At 36.6% G+C, this 19,894-nt stretch overlaps 1 protein-coding gene across 11 annotated transcripts; it reads right to left on the bottom strand.

Moving 5' to 3' along the window:
* Positions 1-1,011: 1,011 nt before the first annotated feature.
* Positions 1,012-18,566, bottom strand: LOC132621311 (triose phosphate/phosphate translocator, non-green plastid, chloroplastic-like). 11 transcript variants are annotated; one of them, XR_009575490.1, is made up of 15 exons: positions 18,142-18,566; positions 16,909-17,031; positions 16,691-16,843; positions 16,431-16,516; positions 16,204-16,288; positions 15,821-15,940; positions 15,626-15,694; positions 14,724-14,853; positions 14,519-14,597; positions 13,505-13,592; positions 9,042-9,116; positions 6,610-6,674; positions 4,396-4,530; positions 3,539-3,593; positions 1,012-1,309 (listed from the first exon to the last, which is right to left on the bottom strand). XR_009575490.1 is itself a non-coding variant. In XM_060335531.1 (9 exons), exons 1-9 carry the CDS (start codon positions 18,478-18,480, stop codon positions 14,521-14,523), a joined length of 1,182 nt encoding a protein of 393 aa, XP_060191514.1. In that variant the 5' UTR covers positions 18,481-18,564; the 3' UTR covers positions 14,157-14,520. The 11 variants fall into 11 exon arrangements, 2 of the variants coding, with proteins under 2 accessions (XP_060191514.1, XP_060191515.1); XR_009575489.1 differs by having other exon boundaries at positions 6,610-6,662; XR_009575488.1 differs by lacking the exon at positions 6,610-6,674.
* Between the last annotated feature and the right edge of the window lie 1,328 nt (positions 18,567-19,894).

The following is a 19,894-nucleotide window of genomic DNA, read 5'->3' as shown; positions in this document are numbered from 1 at the left end:
CAGTGAGTAGATCATGATATTCTTTTCCAATTTTGGTAAATCATTCATAGCCACGATTTAAAGTTGGATTATAGTAACTTACCTGGAAATTGCTTCTTATACCTTCGATACTTTTAAAGTATTTGCTCGAGGTAGCAGAGTCTCGTGCTAATAACGTGTTATAAAATAATAAAACAACAACAAGAATATTGTAGAGAAAGAGAGGAGATATCTTTATTTCTCTTGTTGGGATTCATTTACAATGAAGGAGAACCTCTATATTTATAGGGGAAAAGTGACTTGATCCCAAAGTCACTAACCCTACTATTTCTCCTAAAGATAGACATCCACAATAATAAATAATATTTATAACAGAAAATTTGTTTTTCAAAGTTTTTCACTTTTTTCTCAACCAAAACAAATACATTTTTTAAAAAAATACTATTTGCAAAAATTATGGCCAAACACAACTCCAACTCCCAAATTCCAAAAAAAGTGATTTTTTTTTTTTTTTTTTTGGTTTCTATGGCCAAACGCCTACTAAAATTGACCAAATGAAAAACGCATAAATTGGACTGGAGTAGAGTAACATGAATGCAGCCAGCCTTTAGAGATTGCTCAATAACATAAGAAGACTACTGGCTACAGTTATTAGTCGTAGAATGCAGCTGATATATGTTTCTTGAACAATTCTCTTGCCGATTCATCGTTCTGCAAACCTCAAGGTGCTACTAAAACAATTTTGATCTAGAAAACTATCTTCTTATCAAAGACATAGTTTGTGTTTGGTACGGAGAAAAACATTTTCTGGAAAATATTTTCCAATTTTCTCATGTTCTCAAGGAAATACTTATAGTACCACCATTTTCTAGTTTGGTCTTATTACTCCTTTTCATTAGACGACCATTATAGACCACCATGTCCTCTGATGGAGTAGAACGAATCCTCAAATCAAATAAACAGAATCAGGCCTCTGGTCTAATAAAGTGATCCAACTGCTCCGGCAGGAAAAAGTGAGGTCATAGATTCATCCAAGCAGCAGAAATTTCAAGATAAACGCATCAAATGGCCAACTTTACAGTTACAAAACCGAAAGAACGTTACATATACAAGCATTCTTGTTCTTCCTCCTCAATTTCATTTCTCGGAAGCACTTCATTTCTTGCAACAAGTATCTCAAGCATCAGCTGCTTTCTCCATTTCATTTGCATCATCACTCAATTTTGTCTGCTTTGTCTTGTAATCTTTCACAGCAGCCTTTATTGCATCCTCCGGGAGCATACTGCAATGCAGTTTAACAGGTGGAAGAGATAGATGTTTTGCTATCTCCCTGGAGTACCATCAAATACCACACAAGTTTCAGCATAATAAGCATATTTAAGAATAATACGTACTACCAACTATCTTCTATTATATAATCGCGGACACGAGCAATGACATAGAAATGACCATTTATTCTTGTGGACATCAATTTATACACTCACACCTAGCTTCACCCATAAACCTATGTAGTAATCAAATCTATCATCACAAAAAATGGCAGTCAGACAAACCTCATGTACTGGACAATATCCAAGTGAAAGAACAGAATGAATATCTACAACTCCAAAGTATTGCTGTTTAGAGATATCTGAATCTAGTACAAAATAATAAAGGCATCTCTATTGGGCTCGGAGTTGATAAAGTTGCTGTCGATGGAGTTAACAGTGCCAGCGGTGATGAAGTTAAAGAATGCCATGAGTTGCATAATTGCAACAGGAAAAAACAAGACACAAACATAGGCTAACCAGTTTTTTCCTGCTCTAAAATGGGATCAGCTCTTTCCAAGAACAGTAACGGATAGTCTGTTCGAGGAGCTTGCATTTTTTTCGAAGAAACATTTAACTTGTTGATTTAATAACCATATGATATTAACATGATCTCCTACCTACTAATGTGTGCAAAATTTCCATACAAATTGAACAATCACACAAAGCAAAAGGCTAACGGGCCTCCTGTGCTCTGACTTGAAAATCTTCAAGATCCTTTAAACAATAAAATTTAAGTAACATTCTTACATAACCAACCCTTCTTCAGTTTCTAGAAACAAAGCAACAAATAAAGGGGAGAAAATGATAACAGAGACCTTCACCAAGAAGCTTGTGCAAACTCTAAGTACGTAGGAATATACCCAAAAATTGGAGTAAAAGAGAAGATCAGATGGTGGATAAGTAAGAACGAAGAGAAGAAAGGTGACCCACGAAGCAAGGATGAAGAGCAGGTCAAACAATCAACTATGGATGAAATAGTAGCACACACGGCGATGTCCATCATAACAACTTTTTTCGCCCAATGAAAGAGACACAAAAGACCCAGGTAGAAAAATACCCAGGTGGACTTTCCCTGCAGATTTAGCATCATGTGGACTGATGGTCCATTGTATCAAATACTGAACTACGAGTAGAATTACACTTGATCTCAGCCAAAAAGTGAGGAAGGTATAATATTTTAGGTAGTGTTTGGATAATGTACTTTTTTGATGGAGTACATCAAAAACTAGCTTCATGTACTTCATTTTCTAGATGCAGTTAACATTTTATTAGTGTGATGGGGGAAAGACTTGGCATATAAGGTACATGTAAAAGTAGAGAATCTTACAAAAAAACAAACCCACCATCCAATTACCATAGCAATATAGTGTAACTAAAAGGTCTACAAATATAGAAAAGATCCACCCTTCATCTCCAACTACTCTGGTGCACAATTGCAACATTTACTAGTTCCTTCTAAGTTATTCCTTCCTCGCTTTTTCTCCCCTCTATCTTTCCTTTCCAACTATCCAATCCCTCCGAAACATACTAGTCCTGCTCTCCACCTTCTCAACTCCACCAAGATGATGGCTCTTTTTATCCATGTTCGGATAAGTAACTGTTTACTCGTACTTGATCTTTTAGTACTAAAAAAGGGCCCACCAGCTTATTGAATAGCTATTGTAAAGAGATTCCCATTGTAATAATCTCATTTGAACCAAGTAGACTGACATGTAAACAAACTAATAGCTTAAAATCCAAGCAAACCCCCCACTTTATTCATTTTATCTTCTTCTTGGGGCCTTTTGGAGGAGGGGTTGAATGAAGCTACACTTTTTCTTCTGTTATTCCACATGCTATCCTGGTAAAAATGCTACTGAATTAAAACTACATCTGCATTTACACTGTACTAGCATTCAATTTGGAAACCAATGAGTCCTAATTTTATCCCAAGTCGGAGAAAAGTGGTACACTATAAACGGAAAATAAGAAATCACTGACTCAATCGTCGGAATGGAGGGAACAAAACAGTAGTACTATTAAACTGCAGACCATCACAAATGTAGGACAAACCAGGAGCCAAAAGCTGACTCTTCAAATTTAAAATAAAATTGTAAACTTATACCAAACGGACTCAACCATTCGTTTATTAGAAAATAAGGTTAACTAAAGAATAGGAAAAGGTCACCAGTAAGGTAAACAGCTCTAGGTTACACAACTATATCCAATTTATAGAGTCAAAAAGACTAAGAAAAAAGTAGAGAACTTACGTATTCTTTATGGATAGTACTTCCTCCATTTACTTCCCTCTCAACCCTTCAGTGGCTGAAAATTAGAATCATCATATTTCAGCTTAGTAGAATCAAAAGGCTCAGTAAAGCAGTTTACAATCAAATGACAGTAACTTTGCTTGTTTGGGACTGAGAGATGGTTGTTCAATCAAATTATAGTCACTTTGTTCACTATCATCCATCAAAAACAAATTAAGCTGCGGAAGACGCACTTAGAACAGAATCCTTAAGGGAAATAAATACATAACGATAAAGTGAGCAGAGAGAGGCCACTGATCGATGACTTTTATAGACAGTCGACAGCAACAGGACTCAAACAAAACATTTTCTCAAACTTGACATCATCTTCCTCTGTCCCAATTAATATGGGACATTCCACTTATCCAAAAATCAATTTGACAAATCTTTTAAGCTAAATCAAGCTAATATATTATTTTTTGCAATATTTGGATATTCAGAAACTACATAATGTTACTTTTTATACATGTCAAAATGGAAAAAGAAAAATAACTCATTTCACTTAGCTTCAACCTCAAGAAGCCAAAGTCAATTACCAACTTTCTAAGCTAAATAGATACAGTTTTTTTTTTAAACCCAGAATGTGGATATCCCGAAGCTACACAAAGTTCCTATCTTTCACTTAATTTGAACCTCAAGGGGTGTAAAAGTACCCAAAAATGTTTTTCTTTTGATCAAAGCTAAATCAAGCTAAGTAGTTTTTTTGGTGCAATATTTGGATACAGATAAACTACATGAAGGTACATCTCTTCACTTCATGCCAGTATTATTACCTCTTCCTAAATTTGGAAAGAATTTAACTTAAACTCTCATTTTACCTTAATGAGAACCTGTTATAGCCACACAACACTCATAAAGAGGGGCAGCCCGATGCACTAAGCTTCCGCAATGCGCGGGATCCAGGGAAGAGCCCAACCACAAGGGTGCATTGCATGCAGTCTTACCCTGCATTTCTGCTAGAGGTTGTTTCCACAACGGTTATATCATATTTAAAACAAAAACATTCAAAAGTTTTGTATCTACACAAGTGTTATGACATGGTAGCACAAGTTTTAATAAAGTCTTTTTTTATTTCTTAAACTTGGTGCAGCCCAATCAAATAGACTCTCATAATTTGAACCAGATAGAATACCATTTTATTTAGAGTTCAAGTTTCGTGCATTGTCAGCGTACACAACATTTTATACCATCAGGTCAATAAAAAATAATTACAGGAAAAATCTTCCATAGAAATAAGATTTCTATTCCTAAAAAAAAATGTGACCTGATAGTGTACAGACAGACTCACATAAAATACGAAACAGACCTACGAAAGAAGAAGCAATAGTGGAGCCACGTCCAAAAGTTTTAAAGCAAGCATCGCTATTTTCCCGGTATTTTGGTGGACTTTAATCTGTAGCTTCATTACATCTCCGCAAGCAGGTGCACCAACTAGGCCCGTGCCAACAGTAGGGTCATTTTTTTCAAATGAGCCTACATTCGTGGATTATTGTAATGATCCACTACTCTCTCATGATATACCCGCTTCTGCACAAACCATTGTGGACCCGGACGGAGAATTATGTGGCTCATTGGCTCAACATGTTTTAATTGATTGATCGGAGATTTGTTGAGGAAGAGTATTTATTTATACTGATTTTTGAGAAAGGATTTTGGCCTTTATTCTACTGGGCTGCTACACAGAACTATGACACCGGAGGCAATGGTTTGCCTTTTTGACCTCGTTTTACATGTTTTAGCAAAAATGTTCCTCAGCTGATTTAGTGAATATTCAGATGGAAATATTAATTAAGGACGCCCGTTCTCCCTTGCTTCCTGTCCAGATAAATTGCCTTGAAATCTTGGCAGGGCAATACTTGCCCTTAACCCATTCCCCCTGTCACCCAATAAATTGCCTTGAAATCTTGGCAAATAGGCAACACTTGCACTGGACTCCTTCTCCCAATTAAATTGCATTCAAATCTTGGCAAATAAGCTCACTTGAAAAATTGTCTCATCTAAGCTCTTTGAGATTGGTAAGACTATCAGGACACTTAGGATCCAGAGCAGGAAATTGCCAAACATACAAGTAGTCAAGTAACTTGCATTCTTGTATAATATTTGGGAGAGAACTTGTCACATATTAAGATTTCTAGCCTTCTGATAGAATGGAAACAGTGCATATCCGGAATTGATACGAAACTTGAACACCTCCTTATCTCTAGTTTCTCAAGAGATTCTAGGCTTTTAAACCAATCTGGTACACCAGCCAAGTCCTTACACCTTATAATGGATAAATACTGAAGAGATACAAGCTTGTTCATGTGCGGCAAAGATGTCAACGCAGGACATGTATCAGCTCTTAACTTTTCCAGGCAAGGAAACACTCTGAATGGTATACCCGTGGAGCTCGTTGGTTTGACCATTCAACTAGCATAGGCATGTCTGATGTCCCTCAACGTTAATTCTCTCAAAGCTAGAAATGAGCTGACTGTTTCACTAGAAGAAAAAAAAATATTGCTCGGACTACCAAGATCTGTCAGACCATAAAATTCATGACCCAATACATCTCACATCATCATTCCACATACTTTCACACACCTTAGACACGGAAGATGCCCAGTGAGGGAACATGTTCGCACCTGTTGCAGTTCAGTAATACTATCTTTGTCAAACTGTTAGAAATTCTGACTGGCGTCTTAGCACAAGCCGTGATGGAAAACTATCACGACTCAACTCACAGTCACGATGGCACCTACACTATCCCCCAGTAGGCGAACCGTTCCCAAAATCATTTACTTCTTTGTGAGAGAGCGGAATTACAATATGTAAACACAATTTGATTAATTAATGAAACACAAGCAAATGCGGAAAGAATGCCTTGATCATAAAAATTCCCAAAACCTGATCTTAACTTGTACAAGAGCTTCTACAAGGATTTACATGTTTGAAATGATAACAACACCAAATGAAAATAAGTAATGTCCGTAAGAAGAGAATGGACAGAATACACATGAAGAGACTCCGGGCTGCAGTTCCGGCTAATAGCTCACCCAAACATCTCTATGATATCCTCGGGATCTATCACGAGGTCTCGCCCACCAACCTGGAAACAACTCTACAGTCCATAAAGGGTGTAGCAAGAGTAGTATGAGCACAACACAAGGCTCGTAGGTATCATAGGCCGACAACGATTAGATAATGCATATGAATGAGCAGAAATCAACGAGTAGAACAGATAAGCAATCAAGTACAGTCACTAAACATGTTCGGATAACGTTTCACAACAATAATAGCAATAAGTCTCAATATTCTCCGGTCATAGCCTAGGTTAAAGCTTCTATCCACAAGTCCGCCAAGTCTCTAACTAATCACTTAGCAAACAAGCAACAATTCAAGTAAATCCCCAACAAGAATCCAATGAGATATGTGCGATACAATGATATGAAGTACAATATAAATGGGGTGCAATGCTATGCAAGTGCTATGCAATGCCCCCCAGGTCTCCTCTCCGTACCGTACACACATGCTAAGGGAAATGCCTCATAGCCATGACTCGCGAGGGACCCGCAAAGTCCATGTACCCCTCGTTCTGTCAAATTACCTCGAACACGAGCACTTTCTCGCTCCGGTAAATGATCTCGAATCACGAGCACATATTCCACTCCGATAAAGACCTCGGATCACAGACTCTCATCTCTCTTCTACGCTCTCCGGCAAAAATCTCAAAGGCTCACTCTCTCACTTATCATCATTTTTTTGAGTAAAAGGTAACTTTGTATTCACACAAAAAACTCAACATATGGTGATGAGGTATAATCTTACATCCCTTGGTAGGCTGAAACTACCCTGAAACAGCAAAAAAACTAGACTTTACAGATATCCTATAAAATCAACTAAGGATTCTACTTCCCCCATCATATCCTGTTTACACTAAAAATAAAGTAAACTAAGGCACTTTATCTTGATCTTTTGAGTGTTGCTGCCATTATCATGAAAACATCTTGCATTCCTTTATTTCCATAGTGTCCACTAGATGCATGCTGGTATATTCTCCCACCAGTTCTCCTTAGATCTTCTTTTTCCAATCCTTTCTAGTTGTTCAAAAGTTCAAAAGTGGTCTTTGGCATGACCCAACTCACTCCAAGTAAACATAAGAACATGCTCCACAGATTTACAGTTGTTTTGCAATGTAGGAACAGGTGACCATTGATCTCTGTTTCTTGTCCACACATAAAATACCTTGAGCAAATCTGAGTACCTCTTCTTTGTAAAGCTTCATGAGTTAGGCATGATCTTCTGATTACCAACCATGTAAAGCAGGCTACCTTATGAGGAACTTTGACCTTCCAAATTAGTTTCAAAGGCCATTCTACTAGTATTAACTGATTGCTATTCATGTTCCAATAACAAGATTTTATTGTGAAATCTCCCTTGTTATGCAGCTCCCACACAGGTCTATCAGGGCCAATTGAGGTGCCCTGGAAGGTACCTAAAATCTGGAGCAAGTTTGTTACTCTGTCTATTTCCCAATCATTCAAGGCTCTTCTAAAAATCAAGTTCCACCCTTGATTGCTCCACAATTGAAAGACAGTAGCATTCTTTTGAAGGCTTATGATGTATAAGTTTGGGAACAGCTCTTTTAGACTAGTATTTCCTATCCATTTTTCATTCCAAAATTCTATTTTTAGTCCATTCCTCACCTTTATGTGCATTTTACTATTTAGCAAGGGCCACAACCTTCTAATTGTCTTCCATACACTACACCCAAAGGTTCCATCAACTTCCAAAGTGCTCCACTAATTTAGAAGACCATATTTATGTGCAATGAATCTTTTCCAGAGGGCCCTATCTCTCACTTATCATCATTTCCAGTTTCATAATCATATCAAATCACATATGCAATATGGAATGTATGCTATACATAGAAATCAATCCCAACAACACCACACATAGCGGGATCAATAGTCACATTATTACATTATAATTCATTCTCTTTCAATAACCTTCCTTTCCGGATGATAAGTGAGTTATCAAGAAACAGAGATGAGTACAGTCAATTCACAATTACAACGAATCACATATGAAATATGGGATGCAATGCCATGCATGGAATCAACCTCGAATACACCACATAACATATGATCAACAAACACTTGCCATAAAATGCGTATCAAACTCAACTTCTTTAATGTTTTCCTTCCTTTTTGACGAGGCAAGTGAGATGTAACAATGTGTTTCATAGAATCAATAATGCAAGCCAAGAATACTGAACACAATTCAAGTTATTACTTTCAGCCTTTCCTTTCCTTTCCATGGGATAAGTGGGAATCAAATGACAAAACAAATCAATCAACTTACACACGTATTAGCAAACACGGCGACAAGCCCATGCCCGAAGGCCTATCACGTTGTCCCCGTCAATCAATACCATTTACATATGATTCTCTAACTGGAGTCTAAACATATGTAAGTCGTAACCTACCTCGAAGGCTGAACAGGTGCCACAAACATCAATGCAAAGCCTTTCCCTCCCGAATAGCTTCCGAATGATCAAAGTCTAACAATTTAGTATTCTACATTAGATTCCGAGACTAATAATACCCATATTGCCATAATACTATTCGAAATAAAAAAACAACCCCACAAGGGCAAAATTGGAAATTCAAGTTGAAAACGGTTTATTCAAATCTTAGGAAGTCCAAATACCATTTTTTTTCATCACAAACTAGTCTCATTTTAGCATCAATTTCATTATTTCATCAAAACCCCCAATTTATAAGAAACCTGCATTCCGTTTGGAAATTTGTTTAAAAATCAAAATTGGAGTTAGAAGTAGCTAACCCAAACCAGAAATTGTAAAATCCTTTCAAAATCATCCATGAATGTAGTTAAGGGGTGCCATTATCAACCTAGGGTTCATATTCATCAAACCCTTATTTTTCATAGCCAAAATCTTTTAGAAAAATCAAGATGCAAACTTGGGAACTAGCCACCCAATGATTTTAATGATTAGGATCTAAGAAATTTCCCTACAAAACTCAAATTGGATGAAAGATGGTTCAAAACTCATTTTAGGGTTCATAACCCAAATCCCCCGTCTAATTCACAATTCCTACCATAGATTCCATATATAGTACATTATAAAATCATAAAAGAGTATAGGGAACTTACCCCAAAGAAAAATCCCAAGAAAGTTCCACCAAATCGCCCCAAAATCTCTCTCTAGGTCTCAAGTTTGTGGATGAAAACACTAAACACGAAATGGGGAAAAAAAGGGTTTCTGATTCAGTGATCCCGCCTCTGCTAACCATCCCCCGCATCTGCGGAAAATTACCCGCAAAGGCGAACCCACTTAAAATCTGAAATCTCGCAGGTACGGTGAAACTTCCGCATACGCGGTCCTATGCCTGCGAAAAAGACCTCGCAGGTGCGAAACTGCCTGACCAAACAAACCTCGCATCTGCTGACCAAGCCTCACAGAGGGGGGCCCGCAGGTGCGATCCAACCACCGCAGAAGCGGCACACCAGAAACCAAAAAATTCTGGTTTTTCACCAAGTTCATCCTGAAAGCCGAAACTCATCTAAGACCTGCCAGATACAAACAAATCATGCAACCCACTATAAAAGCACGCTACAAACTCATTTGCGCTCTCGAAATTCCCAAAAGAGGTCATCTTGACCCGGTCAACCCCCAAACCCCTAAAAACAAGATTTTCAACCAAAGGACCAAAATATCCCCGACCACCTCAAGAACCGTTCCACCCATCCCCGCCAGTTAAATGTACTCTAACGACGTTAGGGGAAGGGTCAACAAGGGTAAAAAGGATAAAACCCCTAAACGACCAAACGGGTCATTACAAAAACTCATACCACTAAAGTTGGCTATTGTCAAATCTTTCAAATTCAAAAGGGCCCAAGACCTTCCAATACGTTCTCATCACTGGACTCGAAAAGTTGGCTACTGTCAAATCTTTCAAATTCAAAAGGGCCCAAGACCTTCAATACGTTCTCATCACTGGAATCGATTCTTTTAGCATTTAACGGACGTCAATGTAGCTCCAAAGAAATAAGATCTGCTTTCTGAATAGGTTTGCTCTCTGGCTTCTTCATTTGTTCCAAAATTTTTGAGACTGTAAAAGGGGTCACTTGGTAGGAGGGATATGATGGGATGGAATGGGATTATTAGTCCCATGGGATTGGAATTATCCCATGTTTGGTTGGTGGGGTAACTGCGTTGGTATCCCACCCAATCCCATCTATATGGGAATAACGTATCCTTAACGACCCCGTAAATCTTCAAGCTGCCACTTAGGTTGGATAAGTACCCCAAGTCAGCAATCGGGCATTGTCCTTGACTCACAACAAAGAAGGCAATGTCCGAAGACAGAAAAGTGGCCCTATACCAACAAACATACAATTCTTTCTATTGAACTGGATGTCTTCCATATAAAGATGCCTCAAGTTTATGAAATTTCGAAGATTGTTTGGCATCTTTTCCACAATGCTGAATCTCAGTGTCTGCATATTGTAAAGCTTTGTGATGGTATCTGGCAGTCTCTTAATAGAAGTCCTTGATATGTCAACGTACCTTAAATGTTTCAATTTTCCTACTGAATTGGGCAGTTCCTTAATATAAAAGCTATCCAAAACCAAAACACGAAGATATTTGGCACTTGTAAATTGCCATCAAGGGTCTCAACCACACCACCCACTAACTGTTGCGTTCGTAACTTAAGGAAAAGCTCTTTCGGAATGTTTAGTGTAACATCTTCTCTGCAAGTAACTGATAAATGGATGGCCTTGGTATTGTCATTTAAATCCTCAGCTTTCATGGTAGAGCAGAACTCCTTTGAGATATGCAATGCCAGATCATGCACGAGATCATGCATCTTGCAACTTTAGAGCTACCGTAGTCATCCTTCTCAGCTTCTTGGAACAACGAACTTTGCAACAATATATCGAAGTACTTGTTACCTGTTTCCTCCATCTTCAAATGTTCTTCCTTAGAACAGTTAATCAGTCCTTGCGCCATCCACATTCCACAGTTGAATTAAATTGTCCTTTTCCATTATGTTGACATTTGGGAAAATTGAATAGTATGCAAAACATTGTCCTAAAGATAAGTAAGGCAAATGACTGTAATTCAGCCGCATGGTAGATAAAACTCCTCCACATTCCATGAAGAACCCCACACCAAACTGTCCTCTATTTTGAACCACGTGTGTGCATCATTCAAAGAGTACATTAACCTCCTAGCGCTTTCATAGCCAACAGCACACCACTGCATCTACGTGCAATTCTTCTGCCAATATCCATCAATTCGGGTGTCTTTAGTTTCCCCTCTATCTCCAAATGCAATTGTCTTAAACAAGGACCAACTATCATCATCTAATACTCCCTCCGGATCAAAAAAAGTGTCCACTTAACCTTTTTTTCTTGGGTCAAAAAAAGTGTCCACTTATTAAATCAAGAAACAATTAACCTTATCTTTCCAGATTTGCCCCTATTAAGTGTTATGTGATCAAATCCCAATGGGTATTTAATTAGGGGTAGTTTAGTCAATTTACATGTTTTTTTTTCTTGGAGTGAGTAGTTTCTTAAGGGGTGTGCAAATGGCTAAGTGGACTCTTTTTTTTATCCGGAGGGAGTAGTTCATTTAGCCTATGAATTGAAGATGAATGCATTGTAACAATCACTTCATCACTGCGTGTTAACAATCACTTCCTCACTGCGTGTTGTTACTATTATCTTGCTTCCTCTTGATCCGCCAATCTCCATCAAACAACTTCTCATACAATCCCACTTGTCTCAACCCTCATTCCAGACATCATCAAGAACAAGTAAATACTTCTTTCCATGCAAACTCTGTCGAATTTTTCTTATGATTGCTTCTCGATTAGAACTCCAAAATCAGAAAGAGTCAGAGACTGCACCATCTCAATCAAAAGCCTTTCGACCTTAAATTCCTCTGACACACAAATCAATACTCGTTCATCAAACTGCCTCAACACTTCATCATTCTTGTAGACTAGTTGAGCAAGGGCAGTTTTCTCTTGACCAGGCATCCCAACGAGCTAATAACCGCTAAATCCCTTTCATTCTCCCAACTGATTAATTGTCGATTACCATCCTCACATAATCATTTCTACTCACAATTTCTGATTCTATTACTGAAGGATAAGTTTTCCTTAACTCAACTGTGTAACAAACCTGCAGGACCACTCGGGTACACTGAGGCGCAGCAACAGGGACAAACAGTCCCCAAAATACCTGGATGAGTATGTGGTCCCTAAAGCCAAGAAAGGACCACTGCCCCTGCCAAAGACAATTGCGGATAGTGCACCAGCTGTCAAGGAATATCCAGATCGAGACCCTCCTATATAAACAACAGAGGAACTCTAGAATAGGGCATGAAAGAACTTGCATCTTATTTTTCTTAGCTAAAGTTTTAGCACTCTGGAATCTCCCTTTTCTGTTTTCTCTTTTTTATCTATCATTTCCTATGTTTTCCCTAAGTTGAGGATTGCTATCTTGTAATTTCTCCCTTATCAGTTGAATATAATCCTAAATCATTACAAACTGTCATTGAGGCCACATTCATTAATTGCCCTAAGTCCAATATCATGTGATTCTTTATACAACTTGTCAAGTGAAGGATTAATTTCCTTGATCATGTGACCCAACTTGAGGCAAAATATAAGAGGGTTTAAGGGAGTGTGAAAATTAGGTATCTTGTTCAGCTTTTCGCTTTGAATTAGCTCTAAATTTTGACGGGAAACTTCAACGGCTAATTCATCAAAGACATTAATGTGTTTGTTCAGCCAAAAGTGAAAGGTTCTTAAAATTAATGTGTTTGTTCTCAGCATCAGATAGTAAAGCAAGGATCATTCCTAGTTTTTCGGCAAAGGTTCTTAGATCTTCTTTGAAGCCCCAAACAATGCTTACCTCGTCTGCAGATAGCTGGATTAATTTAGTCAGAACCCGTTCTGTGACAACTTTGAGTAGTGCAGCTTCAGCCATTTCCCTGCTTTTCCTAGAAGAACAGATGAAGAGAGAGCTATTTACCAAGCACTGATAGTGATAACCATGGAAAAGGCTGATCACAATAAAATCTGATCATCAGAAGTCAACCAACATTAAGAAAGACTTCCTCTCTCTTTCTATTGAACTTGGACTCACCAATGATTTGGCCAACAACTACAAATTCTTGAAAATATTTTCTGAAGCACTTTTTGATATTACTGAATTCTTTTTTCTTTCAACTAAATTAGCAAAACATCTCTGGAGTAATTTGTCAGTTTTTCAAAAAAAAAAAAAAAACACATACCGAATAGTGTATTTTCAATTTTCCAAGACTAAATAGTGCATGCTAAGTGTACCCAGAACCTGGAACTTAAAACATGTAAGATATGCACATTGGACACTTTGGAAAACATTAGTCTCCGCTGCATATGAATATGGGTAAATTGGTGCATTATAATTGTTGCTCTTGTAATTATACCTTTACATGTTTTTTCATTCGAAACCCAATCACTTTAAGACAGAATCCAGTACTCAGATTTCCAGCTGAGAATTAAAACTCCATACAAGAAAAAGAAATTCGAAGGCAATTGTTTATCTGTAAAGAGTATAAACTGTCTACCATTGCTAGTAACTCTACAAACTCCCCACTTCAAGAAATCTTCATTTCCTTGGGGGGATGAAATTGTATCTTTTACAGGATCCATTGAAGCTACTTTGGTCCTAGACATATATTACAAACTGTTTGAACAGCAACAAAGACGACATAATGATGAATAATCATCAAATCAGCAGAAAATAATGATATGACTCTCTAGGAAAAGGAAAATCTCTATCCAAAATGACATGTATAAAAAACTAAATGAAGATCCTGCCTAAACTACCATGTGTGTTTGATTTGTAATTTGATGATTATAATTGCCCAGCAAAACTCTTCACCTTCAAGCTGTCTTTGGCTTAGGTTTGATCCCCTTCACTCTTGAATACAAGAAAACTCCAGCAAGTGCCACTCCAGTGCCTACATAGAGTAGTATGAAATATTCATATAATAAGAAAGATACTACGCCTTTTAGACTGAAACATTGCTCCACTAATTTTACACTCCATCAAGTTGACAAAAAGCAAAAGAAGTAAGGTGTCGTACCGATAGCGTTAATTGGGGAGACAGGCGTGCTGAAAAAGAGAACAGAAGACACAATGACCACCACTCGCTTCACACAATTACCCACAGAATGGGTAACAGGAGATACCTTCTCCAGTATCATGTATGAAATCTGCACCAAGTGATGTGTCAGCAAGATGTAACATCCTCAGCCCTTTTTAAATGGAAGAATAGATTGTTTTGAATTTTTTTTTTTTTTTTTTTTTGGATGAAGTAAGTGGTATAGATTGTTTTGAATTTCAACAAACTTTATCACATTGAACGTAAAATGACAAAGTATAAAGAACTTATTCGTCATGGCCGCTCGAGCAAAGTAAGATATCAAGCAAGTGATCCTCTGTGGAAAGAGTTATAGTATCAGACAACCTTCTTACTCTATGTGTGAAATTTTAATAACTACCCTCTGCTTTCAACAGAGCATGCAATCTTAAGCCTTCTGCCCACCCTGACCTCTTCACCCACACAGAGGGTATATTTTGCTACACTGAAAATTGCATGGGCCTAATCATAAGATATGCTATGATCAAGCTTCCAAACATTTTCAAACAGGTTGTCACAAATCAGAAGGGTCTCAACAAACTGGAAAAGATTTTTATATAACGTAGAAGTTCCTTTGTCAAAAAATATAATGCAGTAAGTTTCAGCCGTATTTCCTTCTTGTTTCCTCTACTCTTCACCATTAAAATATCACAGTACCTTATTGTATCAGCATGATGCGTAACTAAGTCATCTTGAAAACCTAAGTCCTCTAATTAAATATTTTTAAACTGTCCTCAATATTTGCCAGACATACAATGGAGAATGCAAATGGCATGTTAATGTTTGAATATACACTTATCATTCTTCAGATTTGAGAAAGCAAATGGCATGTTACTGTTTTTTACCTGCTGATAAGCATGAAAGCAAAGAGATGCAAGGAGAGTCCTTGTGTATATCTGGTTCACATTCAAACCCTGGCACCAAAGCAAGTAAAAAAGACTTGAGAAAAGGGTCTTGCACTTCCACACCAAAGAAACAATCAGGTAGGGAATAGTTATAAGGGTAAACCAGAATACATTTTCCCCTCATAAATCACTTACAGCAGATTCAAGGTATGCAGGGGTGAACTTAATGCCTTCCATGAAAAAGGCAAACGGGGCCACCAAGATTAATGACATGATTGTGATTATTGAGTAGAGATTTATATTATCCAATGAGTCCTGTTAAAAGAAGATAAAACTGTAAATTATAAAGTATTGAAACGAGAAAAAGAACAAAAGACATAACTTGGTTTCGTTGTTTTGTCAAGGACAAAGAATACTGCAGAAACCATCGGTTACTTGATAACAAAAGGAAAAGATAAATATTACTCCTATTACAGTTCAGTGTTACATAAGTTCGAGACATACAGTAAAAACCTTCAACTTCTTGCACACACTTTATTCATAACCTGATTAAAGAGAGAAAACAGAGAATAAAATACCTCCTTCTTAACCATAATCTTTTTGCTGAGAACATTACGGGATTGATTGGCTAAGTTAGAGGCCATTGCACTCCAAAAGCCTGCCCTGATAATCAACAAAACAACAACTAGATATTATCTTGAAATGATGATTATGTTTTAATTTCTAAAACCTCTCAAGTCTTGATGCTAAAGAAGATACAAACAAGAGAAAATCATATATATTATACAGGTTTTGAATTCCTGACCAGTTAAATGACACTTCAGTCAGAGATGCCAGTCCCACTCCACCAACAATTGGTACAAGGGAAGAAATAACCCATACTGTAGGGAACTGCATGAACAGGACAGATTGGTCGTAATTACGATAAGTTACACAGATGACAACACTGAAACATACGTACTGAAGAAATGAAAATTTCTTATGAGTACTGCATGTAACACCATTGTAGTTTTGGTTGAGTATTAACACCTCTGTGAATAGCAGATAATCAATCAAAAAGCATACCTCCCCTAAAAACATAGCAGAGAGGACAACTGAGAAGAAGGGCTCCAGAGCTTTAATAGTGTGCGTGAATGATACAGAAACTTTTCCAAGACTCATGTTGGTGAAAAGGTTGCCCAGCGTATGCACCACTGCCAATGGAAAAATTGCAGCAAGCTGCCAATTGAAAGTTTAAAATACATAAGCAGGATTTAAACCGTAACATTGTTAATTCAAGATACCTGTGCACCATTGATTTTTGGCCGTTTGTACAGATTGAACGTCCACATGAAAATAATGAGGGCAGTGCCAACAACAAGTTGCACAAGTGTCATTGTAACTGGGTAATGGAATGCTTTCAGCACCTGCAGATAACACGAAGCGGTATCCAGGAGTTAAAAAACAACCAATTGCCAATCAGCTGTCATGTATAACTCCAAAAGACTTGTATCTACTTCACGGTATTACTATGTTACAATCAATTGGTACATTGCTATGCATATCTTGCGGAGCAACGACAGGTGAAACTTAAAATCAGCTCAACCAAATGCAGATAGATGTAGGTTCACAAATGCAAGAAGAAGCAAAATACACAAGTCAAGGTTAAAGTTTCTAGAAGGTCACGTATTAAGTACATAGGTAGTTTCAAATGAATACATAATGCTAAAGTGACTACACTATCTTTTGTAACGAAAAAGTCACTCGACTTTTCTTAGTAGCACAGAAAGTCATTAAACTATACTATTAAGTCACTCAACTTTGTCTAATTATTCACCAATTATACTCAAGCACAAGAAATTGTTACACATACTAGTAACTTTCTATGAGGTAAAATTAAGTGATTTTTTAGCTACAACAAATAATTTTATGACTTGCATTAATAAATTAAGGAAAGTTTAATATCAACATTTTTGTTATAAAGAATAGTTTAGTGACTTTGATGCAATTCAGTTAAAATTGAATGACTGTATACGTAAATAACCCCTAAATGATTGGTAACTTGTTGTAGCAAGTAACCTTACTTATACACATCGTCACTGTAAAGAATTTTTTACACTACCAGATCATTTAAAGAACTCCGCCTGTGTGAGCTCGCTCACATTGCCGGTCCCAAGCCCGGATAAAGGAGGAGGGTTGCCGAGGGTCAATCGGAAACAGCCTCCCTACCCAGGTAGGGGTAAGGCTGCGTACATCTTACCCTTCCCAGACCAGACCAGATCATTTAAAGGATGTGAAATATGTGTGAATTGTAATATGAAGATAAGATATCTGCTACAAAAATTAAAAGTAAAAGTGATCTACTAGTACAAAATTATTTTATGACGGTATAACTTAAACTCCTCCACTTTACCTGATAATGTAAAAAGTTCTTTACACAAACACATCACTCCCTCCATTCCAAAATAAATAAATTTACAAAGTCCAAAAATGTATCAAGACACGTGGTGCAAAAAACAAGAATAGACAAGGCAGACCTGCTTGTTATAAATGTTGAAGTATATATTAAATATATACCAAAGGGCGAAAAGCAATCCAAGATACAAAGTCTCCCCCACTGGTTTAGTTGCCTCTCCGGTGGTTTCGACCACTGACGTGGCCCGAACCGATAATGCTCCATCCGGTTCACGAGAAGGAACTGAAACCCATGATCCTGTTCCATTCAACTTTGAAGAAGAAAAGTTAATGGAACAGTACTTAAGTTTAGGATGTGTTTTGAAAAAATTAACTGAACCATATCGATACATAACATGGGAAGGCGAAAGAGAGGTAGGATTTGAAATTGATGGAGAAAATGAGATTGATGTGCTTTGCATTTTGGCAAAAGCACTTTGGCGAAAGTAGATCGGAAATTTTAGAGGGGTGTGGGTGTGGGTGAGGGTGAGGGTGAGGGAGGCGTATTTATAGCGGGAAAAGGGAAAATTTGGGAGCGAGGATTAAGGTGGTGGTATATGAAGTGAATATATTTTCTATATAGATAAGAGTCAAAAACACCCGAACTATAACTTTTTTTGAATTTCATATCTAAATTATCAGAAAGTTGAAAAAACTAATTAAACTATCACTATCTAGTTTGCAAAACACACCTGAACTAAATGTGTGAACTCACTCTTCAAAAGATAAGTGAAGCTAAAAAAAAAATCAAAAATTTTGTCCACATGACATAAGTAATGCTATGGTGGCACCTACATGGAAATTAAAGAATAATATTTTTTTAACAACTGCATTATTTAAAAAAAAATCAGCATTTTTAAAATTAAAAAAAAAATCTGAAAAATAATAATAATTTTATTGTAAAATATTAAAAAATTTAGAAAATCGGAAAAAATGATTTAGAAAATTGAAAATTTGATTTTGTTTTTTTAAATGTGAAACCTAGATATCAGTTTTCTTTTTTTAAAAAAAATAACTTTTCCATTTTTTAAACTATTTTTTTTTTCTATAATTTTTGATATTTTTTACAAAAATTATTATTATTCAGTTTGTTTTTAAAACAAATAGTTATTTTTTAAAAAATACCATGTAGGCCATTGTGACATTATTTATCCACGTGGATAACACTTGGCAATATTTTTATATAAAATGGAGAGTGTAGATCACATGTCATGCAAGAATAATTTGAGGTGTGTTTTTCAAACTAAATAGTGATAGTTTAGATAGTTTTCTCAACTTTCTGATAGTTTATATATGAAACTCAAAAAACAGTGATAGTTCGGATGTGTTTTTCACCTTTATCTCTATTTTCTATTTATCAAAGTAGCTCCCTCCGTCCTAATTCACGTGACATCTTTTTTGTTTCAACTTTTGAGATTCAAATACTCTCTCCGTCCCAATTTATATGAAAGTTAATCAGTTTAGAGAGTCAAATAGCTTCTTTTTTTTTACTTAATTTTAAATATAGATTATTTGAGTATTTTAAAAATAAAATTTACATATTTGAAAACTATATAAAAAATATTATAAGTCTGCATAATTAATAATTCACAATATATGAAAAAATTTGAAAAGAATCTTCATCGAAGAAAGGACTGTTTGACTTCCCAAACAAGTCAACCTTCATGTAAAAATGGGACGGAGGGAGTAAGGTTTTTCTTTGACCACAACTTTTTGATGTCTTTTAAGTATTTTGAATTGTCAATTATTATGACTTATAATACTTTTTATGTAGTTTCTAAATATTTATATTTTATATTAAAAAACTTACAGGTTTTTTGTCCGAATACGGTCAAA

This window comes from Lycium barbarum, chromosome 12 (assembly GCF_019175385.1).
Source record: "Lycium barbarum isolate Lr01 chromosome 12, ASM1917538v2, whole genome shotgun sequence".
NCBI classification, from domain to species: domain Eukaryota; kingdom Viridiplantae; phylum Streptophyta; class Magnoliopsida; order Solanales; family Solanaceae; genus Lycium; species Lycium barbarum.
The sequence above is the reverse complement of the archived record's forward strand: the minus strand, read 5'-3'. Positions and strand labels throughout refer to the sequence as shown.

What these genes read in the sequence shown, in the direction of transcription:
- LOC132621311 (XM_060335531.1), bottom strand. Translation starts at nt 18,480, where the DNA reads ATGCAAAGCACATCAATCTCATTTTCTCCATCAATTTCAAATCCTACC. An exon ending in TCAACATTTATAACAAGCAG is followed by an intron (nt 17,032 to 18,141) that starts GTCTGCCTTGTC and finishes TGTTATCTGCAG; the next exon opens with GTGCTGAAAGCATTCCATTA. An exon ending in ACTGAAGTGTCATTTAACTG is followed by an intron (nt 16,289 to 16,430) that starts GTCAGGAATTCA and finishes GTTGATTATCAG; the next exon opens with GGCAGGCTTTTGGAGTGCAA.